This window comes from Myiozetetes cayanensis, unplaced genomic scaffold (assembly GCF_022539395.1).
Source record: "Myiozetetes cayanensis isolate MyiCay16 unplaced genomic scaffold, myiCay2020 scf5-8, whole genome shotgun sequence".
NCBI classification, from domain to species: Eukaryota; Metazoa; Chordata; class Aves; order Passeriformes; family Tyrannidae; genus Myiozetetes; species Myiozetetes cayanensis.
This window is the reverse complement of record NW_026087742.1, coordinates 35,002,847-35,015,802: the sequence shown is the minus strand read 5'-3', so window position 1 is coordinate 35,015,802 and position 12,956 is coordinate 35,002,847. Positions and strand designations below refer to the sequence as shown.

The 12,956-nt window shown below is 38.0% G+C and overlaps 1 protein-coding gene across 5 annotated transcripts in view; it reads right to left on the bottom strand.

Annotated features, from left to right (window-relative positions):
- Nucleotides 1-615: 615 nt before the first annotated feature.
- LOC126648797 (N-acetylated-alpha-linked acidic dipeptidase 2-like) overlaps nucleotides 616-12,956 on the bottom strand; it is a 33,042-nt gene continuing 20,701 nt past the window's right edge. For all 5 annotated transcript variants that reach the window (XM_050332305.1, XM_050332306.1, XM_050332310.1 and 2 more), the window contains 7 exons: nucleotides 12,713-12,780; nucleotides 9,558-9,649; nucleotides 8,031-8,121; nucleotides 7,106-7,370; nucleotides 3,906-3,987; nucleotides 2,855-2,947; nucleotides 616-1,246 (listed from right to left, as the gene is read on the bottom strand). In XM_050332305.1, the coding sequence (XP_050188262.1) occupies nucleotides 1,057-1,246; nucleotides 2,855-2,947; nucleotides 3,906-3,987; nucleotides 7,106-7,370; nucleotides 8,031-8,121; nucleotides 9,558-9,649; nucleotides 12,713-12,780 (881 nt within the window). In that variant the 3' untranslated portion in view covers nucleotides 616-1,056. The remainder of the gene's footprint in view (nucleotides 1,247-2,854; nucleotides 2,948-3,905; nucleotides 3,988-7,105; nucleotides 7,371-8,030; nucleotides 8,122-9,557; nucleotides 9,650-12,712; nucleotides 12,781-12,956) is intronic.

Genomic DNA, 12,956 nt, shown 5'->3' with positions numbered 1-12,956 from the left:
GGAATGTGATTGAGTAAAAGTCTAGCAAGTGTATTAGTTGTAAAGCATGTAGATGAGAATTACTTTTAAAGGGCAAATGAAGCAAGAATCTTTTTTTTTTTTTACAAATTAAACAGTTTTGTACAATTACTGACCTCATGCATTTCAGTGTATCTTTGAATGTAAAATCTTTCTTCAAGTCTTATTTGAGCACAGAATAATCTCAAACCCTGTGCCAATATTGACAATTTCTTCCAGCTCCTTCAGCTGGACAAAGATATCTGCATGAAAAAGTTCTCCTGGGAAAAAATAGGAACAAAAGCTGCCATGGGTTTGGGACCAGTTAAAATGCCAAAAAGAGCAGGGATGACAGCTTTTGGTTATACCCCAAAATCTTGATTTTCCAGACTGCAAATAAAGGAAAGAGATATATAGTGGCTTTCAGAGGGATGGGCATTTATGCCCCTGAGTGCATGCTTTGGATTTCATTAGCGGGAGGGCCACTATTTTATTTTTTTCAGGAAAAGAGAGCAAAAGAGTTCAAGGAGCATTCATTAGTCCTTCAGAATAGATTCTAAGACACAGAAATGCCTTTGATGTCTTGTATTATAAAAGTAATTATCAGAACAAGAAAAATGCAAAGGCTGAGAAGTGTTATATTTTTTTCTCTCAGAATGTATGCTGTTGATCACTGCTCTGGACAAAAGTTATAGGTAGCTTGACAAATAACTGGTTTCATAATTGTACATCCAAAATAACAGGTTCTCAAAATTGGCAGATCTTCCAGAAAACTCAAATTGGGAAGTGATTGTTCCTGCTCCCCACCCTCCCCACATCCAAATTTGCTTCCATCAGGGGCAGTTCATAAAGCTGCAGTTCTGTCAGTGTCAGAGATGCAATAATTTCTCAGGAGTTCTTTGACACACAAAGCTCCTGCCCACCCTGCCAGCACACTTGCATGCATTTGTAAGGTTGGAAACTCAGATAGGGCAGGCATTCAGAAGAGGCTGGGTCTCTGCAGTAGCCTGACTACTCTGCATGTCAGGCTTTGATGTGTGAGTTTTCAAAGCCATCATCCTATGCTACTTCCTTCAGTGTTTCTGCTGCTGCCTGCACAGTGAAGGCTGCAATGGAAATCTGCCTCTTCACTTCTTCCCAGGCTTCATGTTGATCAGCTTTGCTTTCAATATCAAACATGGCATCATAGATCCCTGGGAAGGACTCTCCAGCATACTTGTTGTGACTGCTTGGAGCAAAGATGACATGCCTGTGGAGAAAGAAGAAAAATATAAGGATACTTAATAAGTCTGACTATTAATTGCAGGGGGAGGGGGATGGACGGGGGGATGCGTTTGTTGCAGGGAACTGTATGTGTGCTGTATAGAACATCTATGAATCCCAGGAAGATCAGATCTTACTAAATACACAGGAAATCTAGCTGGACATATCTTTAAAAGGACAGGAGCCAGCCCCAAGAGCAACATCTGTGTGAAAGGGCACAGATATAGGTCAGGTAGCCTTCTTGGGACGAGATGACGCATTTGTCTAATTAGGAACAAAACCACATTACACTTTTTGAAAATGGGAACTTAACAAACCTGTTGAACTAATTTGGCAGTCTGAAAAAGGGAATAAAACTAGTTATAGGAGTATCATAAGAAATGGAACAGAAACCTCAAAAATAACTAAGTAGCTGCATGATGGTCAGCAGGTCTGGGGAAGGAAGGTAAAAAGAAGGTAAAAAAATCTATGGGTGAATTAGGAATCTTAAGAAATCAGAAGTGACCATATTGGATCAGAACTGCACAAAAAGTATCAATTTTATTTGTTGGTGCAGGATTTTTTTCCTAAAGAATGGATAGCTGCATATCTTTTCTTAGATCGTTTTGATTTTAAATACAAAATATCAAAGCACATTTGCAGCATGTGAAGGAGTCCTCCCAAATAAAAATAAACATTAAAACTACATTAATAAATGCAAAAAAGTAAAAAAATAATTAAAAAAATCCAGACAGCTCTAAATGATACCTAACATCCAACAAGAATTGTAGAAAGCCGCAATTTCATTCTTCCCAAAGTGTGAATGACAGTTCACCCTAGGAGGATGGAAGTGTGATTCTCAGTTCTACCTGCTTGAGGGACTTCTGGCTTGACATGAAAGGCATCAGTCAGTGAGTCAGATATATCCTGTCATTAGGAGAAGGGGCATACTGATAGCAGAGTGAGGTAGTCACACACCTGACACTGGAAGCTGGCTTCTTGTCAGTTATTACTAATAAAAGCACTGAGTTTCTAGAAAGGATATAGTAGTTAATGATTTAAGCTATTCAGAGCACCTATAGAAGCAGCTATAGAAGAAGCTGGGACATATGGGACTCTGCAGCACAGCTCATGGGCCTTTATCTATCCTCTTCAAGCTCTCTCTGCTTCTCTCTTCAACTGACCCTAACTCCTCATTTGTTCTCACCTTCATCTCCTTTTTACTCTACCCTCATTTCTCCTTTTTTTTTTCTTCTCCACTTAATCCTCACTTTGTGCAGGTTCAAATGAGCAAGTGGTAACAGCAGTAGTTCTACACACCTGCAAGTAAAAGTCACAGAGTATGACGGTGTTGTGGTTTCAACACAGCTAATAAAAGCAGAAGGCCAGAGCCCAAGAGAGGAATTTGGCACCACAAGGCTGGTGTAGCCAAGGAATTCTCCTTGGGGGTTATAAGCAAAGTCCACTGCTCAATGGATCGAACCTAAAGCAATGTGTTGAGCTGTAATTCCTATATGAGACCTACACAGAAATTTAACTGACTGGTCAGCTGGCGGGGGTTCACCTGCAAAAATACAGTGCCTTAGACAGCAGGTTGAGAAACTTCTTGCCTCACCTGTAAAACTTCCTTCCTGGCAAGCCCAGAGGATCAGTGAAAGCTCTTTCTATCAACATCAGCTGATCATTCATGATTCGCACTGCGACTGGGCTGCGGGAGATGGAGACAGAGACGTTTCACACAGTGGGGAAACATGACTTCCCAGTTTCATTTAAACACTTTTCCTCTTTTTTGGACAGAAATAAAAAAGACAACTATGGTCTACAGTTTAAAAAAAAAAAAAAAGATGAGGGTTTGCAAATGGAGATATTCAATACATGTTTTCTTAATGAATTGAAATTTCTGTGTTAGAAAACTCAACAAGATTTCACACTATGCAAAATATAATGGGAAAGTTTCTGAGAGTGTCAGATACTTGCTTAGTGTTAAATGGCACCAGAAAGATCTCACTTAACAGAGGGCAGAGAAAGGCTGAGATTTAGGTCAAGATGAAGATACCTAGATTTTGGTGCCCACCCATAAGTCAAGTGTCCATACTCCTGTTCTAATCTATACAGTAACATAGTAAGGATAGGATTCATTTGCCTAAACTACTAACTGCCTAAACAACTAACTGGTACCATACTAGGTGCCTAGGAGCACCTGGCCTCCACTCACTGCTCTCAGAAGGCACAGGAGTCCTGTAGGGCCCTTAGGTTTGCAAGCATCCAACATATGTATCTAAAGCATCATCCTCTCTTCTTGAAGTGTGCTGAAAGTACAAATTCTGGCATCACCTACAGCACTGAAGTGTAGGTGTCTAAATACAGAGCTCAGACCAACTTTATCTTTTGCTGCTATCCACCTTTCCATTTATTACAACAATTTTGATGTCAATCCGACACTTGTAATAAGCCCTACAGCTGATACTATTCATCACAGGAAGCATTCTTATATCTGCTGATTTATCTTAGCCTGTCTCAGAGTTCAAGGGCTCTATCGTACACTAATCAGAGAGACTCCTCGTGTTGTCACTTGAAAGAAAGAACAGCCACTCTCTGTACCTAAAACAGATGTCCATGTATGCATACACTCACACACATATATATAAATTTTTTTTCATACTTACTCCTTCTTGTCCACTTGTTCAAGTCTCCTGTGAAATTCATCAGCAGCCTTTGAGAAGTTCACCACAGAAGAAAAAAGAGGATCTAGAAAAGGAAGGACTTTGTTAACAACTTTAGAGTATTTACTTAGCCTCATCTACCTTTGAGTTGCCCAGTGTGAGAAAAACTACATTTGTCTTGCTGACATAATAGCGTTAATTTTTTTGTCTTTCCATAAATTATTAGTTTCCCTAGTGCAGCCTTTAAAGAGCTGCACTACTAGCAGTAATAGACAAATACCTTGTGCAATGAGACCAATAGTAAAGCAGAATGCATGGTAAATTTTCACAAGTTTTCACATCTTCCCTCTGCCTGGCAAGAAAAAACTGGCTGGCACAGCAAACTGAGAGATCTGCAGTCTTCTTTTTAACAAAAGGATGCACTGTAGTGTTTAGGTTTAAAAAGCCTGACTTTCATAAAAATACCAGCTCTTCCAGAAGGCTGTGGAAGAACAGCAGGATTTCGCTCGAGGAGCATGATGTCCTATTCATAGCATAACAGAAGAGTGTGGTGTGTGTATTGAACAGCATTAGGTGAGGCACAAAAGACACAGCTGTCTTGGAACACAGTGATACACACGGTAGATTAAAGTAGCCAAGTCCTGTGGTTGCTCCACGCTGAAATTACAGCATAGGAGGCATCTCTGCCACAACCCTGAGTGCTGTCCTGCAGTGCTCCTGCAGGATTTTGCCTATTGTGCTTGGCTATGTGCAGTCATAGCTACAGCTATGGCAGGTGTTTTTGCCTGCCCTGTCCCTGGCAGTAGATCCAAGCCATGTGGAGTAACTCAGCCAAAGAAGCAGAGGCCTTCCTGTTAATGGCAGTAACAGCTGTGATGATTTTCTTGTGGGAGGCTCTGTTTAATACAGACCTGTGAAAATTATCAATTTATACTAGTAATTTTTGTAGAATAAGTAACTGGTGGATGTTATGAAGAGAACTTCTGGGCCCACTGAAACTAAACTCAATTACAAAGCAGGAAGTTTTTCACCTTGTACGTTCTGACCACAAGTTTTAGAAAACTAGATAAATCAGAGCATCCTCTCTTTGACTGTACAAGAAAATAGGACATAAGATTAGATCATCTCCCAAATCCAGTCCTCTGTTGGCAATTATTATCCCTTCACTATTTATAAATTCATCATACAATTCCATGTGACAGGCTTTCTGTTCCCAAGCCTCCTATTGAAAGGTTTTCTTCAGTCTCATTTGCTCTTCCGTTTCTAACAAACTTATTTATTCATCATGAGCCTACACTTGCTACTTCTTGTATTAATATTGTTGTTTAGTTTATGAAATTAGAGGCACAGATTTTATATATGCAATTTTTTTATGGACTGCAGCATGGAGAGACCCATGTCACCTTGAGAGGGTGAGAATTCACACTTGTCCACAACTGTGGCAATAGCTCTAAGTTCACCAGAGGACAGAGTTCTGCCCTGCTGACATCATGGTTATATCACAGCAACAGATTATATTTCAGAAGCAGTAGGAGGGGATTTAAGAGGAAAAAAAAAAAATCATCTTAAAATATGTAAGAAACTTTGTGTTCATGTTCATTAGCTATTCAATGTTGTCAGTATTGGTTATTTTAGAAAATAGCACATTTCTTTTTTTCCCAAACATTATTTCCTGATGGCATATGACTACAAGCACATATTTTATGAAAAAAAGTTTCCAGCCTTCATTGTTGCAGAGGAACAGCTGAAATGTGAACCCAAAGGCAAATAAAGCCCTTAATCTATTATTTTAAAGGACAATTATGTGATTTATTCTAGCTTAGTTAACAATTTTCTGACATTCAGTGTTGTCAATAAGCAATTCTATGAAAATGTTGAGTGAAATTAATTTTAATTTTCACAGTACTGTAAAAGCTACCTATGTATTTTAATGTACTCTGGTGCAATAGAATAAACAAAAAAAAATAGAAATTATAGTTTTATTCAAGAACTAAATTAAAACTCAACAAGCATCAGTGAAGAGACATGAAAATAATGAAAAGACTGAAAAACATGCCTGGCAAAGAAATGGTCAAAATTACACATTGATAAAGCTATTAAGGAGAGGTTTCTTTAGCTAAAGAAATATTGCCTCTACATTTTAGGAACAAGAATAGATTCATTGGTTAGACGGTAGTTTGGTCAACTTCTAACCTGAAACAGATAAAAACTCAAACAATCAAAAATTGTTTCACAGAAATTTTGGTAGATGTTCTATTAATACAAAAAGAATTTTCAGATATGCTGAAATATGCTGCAATGAACACTAGAACATATTGAAATAAATCCCCGTGTTATGCAGAATCTCAGACTAGATGATACATCATACAAGGCTTTCTCTGTCTCCAGAGGCCTGTTTACAAAAAGGGGTGTCTTTTAAAAACAGCCAAGAATTTTTCACCTAAACCATTACATGAAGTTTTAAATGTTATTTTAATTTTCCCCAAATGTGGATTCAATTTGAGTTACTTCTAATGCTTCACATAGTCCAAAAGAGAACTGCATCTCCAAAAAGCTCATTTATGTCTCTATATTATTGCTCCATTAGATGGCAAATGAATTAGGACTGACTGAAAAATCTCATTGGTACAGAAACACAAGGGGTGAACAAGGCAAGAAGGGGAAAAGAAGAGAGAGAGAGAGAGAGAAGAAAATTACTGTGGAAGCCATCATAGCCTGGGATCCAGAGCACTCTGCTGTTTCAGACCTGTTTTATATGTGTTCAAGTGATTAGCAAATGGATGTATTAATGCAGAAGAGCTACAGGAATGCTTCTGTGGCCCAAAAATGGTAGCCGTGCACTGAGGCAGATGGTACACAAGTTCCTTGGGGATCAGATGAAGTCTTTGTGGTAGGAGGAGCAGGCACCTGTGTCTCAGCTTACAAGAAATCACCGTCAGCATTTAATTAAGCTTCTTTTTTAAGCAAGAAAGTGAAAAGCAGGCTGAGATATCTCTTTATCCTGCATCTGAGGTCCCTGAATGGCCATAAACACCTTAATACCTGTATTTAATAATATGCATGAAATTAGGGGCTCTTTCTTATGATGACAAAATTCAAACAGGAAAGTAAGGAATTCAGCTGCAGAGCTGTAACAGACATGACATGCCCCAGCATGATTCTAATTAACACACATAAGAGACAGTCTTGTGGCTATTACTCACCAAATGACACTTTGTAAAGTTTCAGCTGTTCTTCGTGCTTCTTGGCCAATTTATAAATTCTGTTGCTATATCCTTTTAAGGCTTCTCCATAATCTCTGCAGTCAAATGGAATGACCTGGGAGTCTGCCAGTTCATAAACCAGTTTGCCTCGTAACTGGGCAATTGTTAGCTGTTTCTTGAAAGTGGGGTCGTAAAATTTTTCCACTAGTTCAAATGTCTCATACCCAGTGTGATAAACAGGATAATTGCTGAATTTGTCTGCTTTCTGGAAAAGATCGAGGAAATTTGTCAGTGCTCTGTATTCTGACTGCAATTAAGAGATGTATTGATCACTTAATGACTATGATGTTTCGGACAGTTTCCAAAACAAAAAAGCTATTTGCTACACAACACGATCTTCTATTTTCATTTTTATTTGTTTATCTTAAGAAACTAAACCAGTCTGAATCCATGGATTGTTGCACAGAATTAAGTGAGATGGCTTTTTTCTCTCTACCTACACAAACCTGCCTTCGGTTCCATTGCACAGAGATTGCCTTTACCAAGAGTGAAAACAGTTTGAGGTTTTGGATAGCAAAAGTCCTCAATCACACCCCTTTTTATCTTGTGTAGCTATTTCTGAACACAGTCATGGAAGATTTGTATATTAAAGAGCTTATGAATAGCTTGGTGAAATGAACTACATACATTCAATCAAATTCTATGAATACCTTTCTGTGAACTTGACATCCTATAGAATATACAACATCACTGTAACGTGTTTTCTTCTACAAACATTTAGGTTTCTTGCTAAATTAAGAAATGGCACTGATACACAAACAAGTCAAAGATGGTTTGAAGCTTGTTTATTAATTCTGAATAAATGGCTGTTACAGGATGACTGCTCAGCACTATCAAAATTCTTCAAGCAATCTGGCAGACTTACCCTATTCTTGGTGTAACGAGCTCTGCCTGATGCAATTCCCAGTCGCTGAAAATAAGCTTCAAAATCACTGCCTGACCCCAGTTTATTTATTCTACATGTAGAAAAAAACATCTTAGTGAAGGCACTTACTGAACAGTATGGTAGTAATTTATGCAAAATGCAGATTTTTCAGAGAAATTGAGGTCAGTTCTTCTGGAGGGCACATCAGGGACACTGGTAAGATCAGAGACTAGATGAGTGGCAAGCTTAATTACTTAACTGATTTTATTCCAACACGCTGATTCAGTAGTCAGTGCTGCGAGGAAGATCTTTTGAAGGTAGCAACCCTGATTATGATACTGGCCACGTTTAAAAAAAAAAAAACACAAAAAACCCCACAAACAACACATTGTGAATGGGAGACAAAATTGTATCAGACATGTCTCTGCCGTCTTAGAACATCAATCAGCTATTTCCAAACTAATACGAATCGGGCAGAAATATATGTAAAGACAGATGTGTTTATGTACTTGGCACATTCCGCAGCAGAATCCCAGACTGATAAATAATTTCCACTGCAGAAAGTGATCGGCATTGGTACCTACGGGTCACTACTGCCATCAGGTGGGCAGATGTGACATGACAGGGAGAGAAAATGGCAGTAAAGACGTGTAATATTCCAGGTATTTTCACATATTTACGTTTGATATTAAGTTTTAGGTTTATACTTCTAACCTGGTGAATAATTGGTGCTTCCCAGATAAAAAATTAATTTTTTCTGCTCCAGTTGGAGTTCTTCTGTTAGTATAAATTTCTGCAAGGAACTATTTGTATCAGCTGAGAAAGATCAGATCTGGTAGCTTTTTCAAAAGGAAGAAATCTCAGTGAGTCTTATGAAGCCAGAAACTCATCTTAGCAGGGCCAGAAACATGCAGAACATTTTGGTCAAATCACACAAAGGGTCAGTTCTGTTTACCTTATGTGAGTAATGCTCCACTGTGAAAAAGATTTAGCCCTCTGAGTCACAGGCTAAAAGACTGTTTAGGATTTTAAGTACCTTCAAATATGAATTTTTAATACCCTCATATATAGATTTTTAATTTAATATATTTATATACATTGTATAAACAGAGAATAATTATCACAAGTTTTTTAATGGTCACTTTTTAATTACTGCTCTAGGCAGCTTCTTTCAACTGAGCCTTTGCTTATCCTAATGATTTTATCTGATCTAGTTGGTGACCCAACTATGTTTTGATCTCTTTCCCCACCCTGCTTTTTTTGATTGCTTTCCAAATTGCTTTTCTACTAACAAAAAGGTCTTTTAAAAGTATGAGATTTCATAATAGCTAAAATAGTTTAAACCATAGTTTAAAAAAATTTTTTTTACTATTAAAGATATTGCTAAAAAGTCACCTTATGCTAAAAGGTTTTGTACCGCTGTCATAAATAGCACATCTCAAAAAATTCTGGAGAGTAGCCATGCTATGATACGATAAAAATATTGGGAGAAAAAAAAAAAAAAAAGACATCATATTAAAATCTTACCTTGGATAGCTATTATTTTCAGTTCCAGGATCTTTCTCAAGCCAGCTCTCATAAAGAGACTTATTTTCATAACCCTCATCAGGGCTTAAAATCTGGGGAGGAAAATATTATAGTCCCATTGGAAGTACCTCCAACTCAATTCATTGCCAAAGGAGCCCTTTACAGCCATCTGCAACATTCTTTACCAATTACTGCATGCAGAGGAGTACACGTACACTGTTTACATTTGTGGCACATATTTATGGATCCTGACAACAAAAAGCATCTCACAGGCACTTGGAACCAACCACAGACAGTAGGGAAAAGCAGGTTAAGGCTCAGGGATACTAGCTAGAACTCATCTGCTGTTGGAAGAAGCAGGTTCTAGGACTTCTTACCACCTTATAGCACTGGGTATGTACACACACAACAGCATATATAATACTATGGGACTCTTTCCAGCAGCCAGGATGCCCCAGCTGCTCTCCTTTCTGCAGGCAAGGGGAGATGACAGCCATAAAACTGTGGAGGTTTGCCCTGAACAGCAGCAGTGTTCCCTCAACAAGGCTAAACCTAAAATTTGTCTGCTTTTTCTATAGGAGAGTTACAAAAGAATTATCCTAAAAGGAGGGGTCCAAACCAGTCATATTACAGCAGTGCCAAGGGGACTCAGCCAAGACTGGAGAATCAATATGCAAAACATTGTTATGTACAAATGCAGGTCTCACCCTTACCTTCAAAAAAACCACAAAACTCTCTAACTATGATGGAAAAGGTAAGTATTAGTGCAGTTACCGTGCTGCTAGGAAAACTATGAAAGTGTGTAAAATTAGTTGACGAAAGGTCTTAGAAAATCTGTGGCAGAGGTAAAAATAAATCAAGACTCCAGCCTTGGTCTCCATCTACACTTGAAAAAACCTTTAATAGACATGGTCCTTTAAATATAAGGTTGTTTATGATGTGTAGAGAATTGGGATTTTTTTTCCAAAATACAAAGTGTAAATGTTCATGGCTAGATACATGGTCCCACCATATTATTGAGACTTAAATTCTGCATTGAAAAACATACAGACTCCAACTTGAAAATCCAAAGAGTTCTGACCTCTGAGATTTTGTCAGCAGCTAGCAGAAAAATAACAACTTTGTGAAATAACTGCTTGGCTGCTGTCATTTTCAGGGCACTTTGGTCAAGTCCTAGGGCTAAAGTGAAAAGGCACGTTAATAAGTGCAAGTTGAACTCTGACATATGGGAGCAAAAGCACTCCATGCTCTGGTAAAGGTGTTATTCTGACACCTCTGGCCATGTAAAAACCATTGCCCAGCTTCTTCATACAACACTGAGAGCACAGTAAAACATACTATTTGTCCTTATATCCAAATCTAGAATCAGCATAAGCTTCCCACTACCTCAAGGAAGATGCAGAGTTCTTTAAGTATAGCTGAAGCAGTGACATTCAGAACAGAGGAATTGGAGTTGAGCTATTGCAGACACCGTCTGGTGATGACCAAATGTCTATATCCTTGAGGTGGAGCAAGGCCAAAGACAGTCAACACCTAATTGTACCATCTGTATGCAGAGGACCACACGAAAATGCAGAACTCCTTGAAAGACAGTACTTCACATGTACACTACATCTCTCTTTGTTGAGAATTGACTCACTAAAAAGTAAGAAGATCAAAGAGATCTTTGGATTTTGGGGTGTTTAATATGAACAGAAATAACTTTCCTTTGGACATGCATAATCAGGTGTCAGGTTTTGTATTGTTTACATCATGCTTCTGAAGTTTAAATCTGACATAACACAGAACAAGAATATTTTTTTAAGTCAGTCTTAAGTACTTTGCATGGTACTTTAATGGAAATCTTTTTGTTCAAATCAGCAACAGTTGAATAGTTGACTTATGATCAAGAGTGAGGTACTATTTTTAGCCCAGACCACCTTTTTTAACTTTGTTTATCTTTTGCAGGAAAATGCCTTCCCGGGTAAGTGGCTTGCTGCAGACAGAAAGTAAATTATTTTATCCAGGACCCACACACTAAGGACATGGAAATTTTTGTATACAAAGAGAATGCCCTGCAGTGTGCGAAGCGTCAGAGCTAACATTTGAATAAACAGCTTCTTCCTCTGCAAGGATGAAAGAAAAGATTAAGGTAGAAAGAATTTATAAGAAAATAAAATGTAGAAAAGAAAATCATAGAATAGCATAGATAAACCTCCCCAGATCCAAACCATGGCATTTCAGGTTTTAAAAGAGCAATGCTTTTGAAAATAACTCAGGTTGAATGCATCTAGTGGGATGGGAGACTGGTAGCTGGGGTCATCCTACCAAGTGCAATCACAGTTCAGATTTTTACACTGGACCAAGTCACCTGAGTTCCCTTCATATAAGGGGGAAAAAAAGTAGTTTGAGTTCTGTACACACAAAGGTGGAAAATCATATTTGGTCAAATGAATCTCATCCTCAAGGCACTTATTTCTACCCACTGCCTTTAAAGGGAGACTGTGTTGCTTAAGTCTGTCAGAGGTGTGTTCTGTTAACTGAGATGAATTCAGATCTGAGGATAGTGGCAATGGCTCATGCTAGGTGCCTAATCTGGTTAACACTTCATATGGCCAAGGAAGTTCCATGCTTTAATGGATCACAATCTTTCAGCCTTATGATAATTTATTCTGAGAGCTGAAAGTAAAGGAGACGGTTAGACCACTTGTAATCATGCAAATATACTCGTCTAGCCTGTTACAAAGCCTCTCAATCCTTCAATTTTTATTACATATTTCAAAGGCTCAGCGAGATATGAAGGAGATTTGGGGGAACAGACAGAGAGAAAATGGTAGCTAGCCAATGTGAAAATTATTTTCTTCAATGCTTATCATTTTAGAGAACTGATCTTGCTCAAGTGTTTTATCATCTTGTTTATGTTATTATTGCTTTTACTATATATTGAAAATAAGATTCCACTTATGTCACATTTCAACCTTTAAGAATACTGAGGAACTGTGAGCATGGACTGTGTACTGCTGATGGGATGTTTTGTTTTTGAATTTGGTAGGATCAAGATTCTTACAGCACAGCAATAAAATAAATCCAATATTATTCAATAATCCTATTTCATCCAATAAACTTACAGTTTTACATTCTTAAAAAGTCAGAAATAGTAGACACTGATTCTGTACCTCTTTTGTCAGATTATACACCAGTTTGTAGAGAAGAGGGGTGCAGTCAACTCTTAGTGTGTAATTGCCTGAAAATAAAACAAAGACATGGAAATTTTCCTTTCATGTACCACTGGCATTATCTTCGTAATTGATTAAACCCTGCAGTCCTTTCTTAGATAAACTTCTGGACTCCAAGGCAAGAATTTAGATCTTGCCTCAGAATAAATACAGAAATAGACTACTTGGTCACACTGTATAAGCT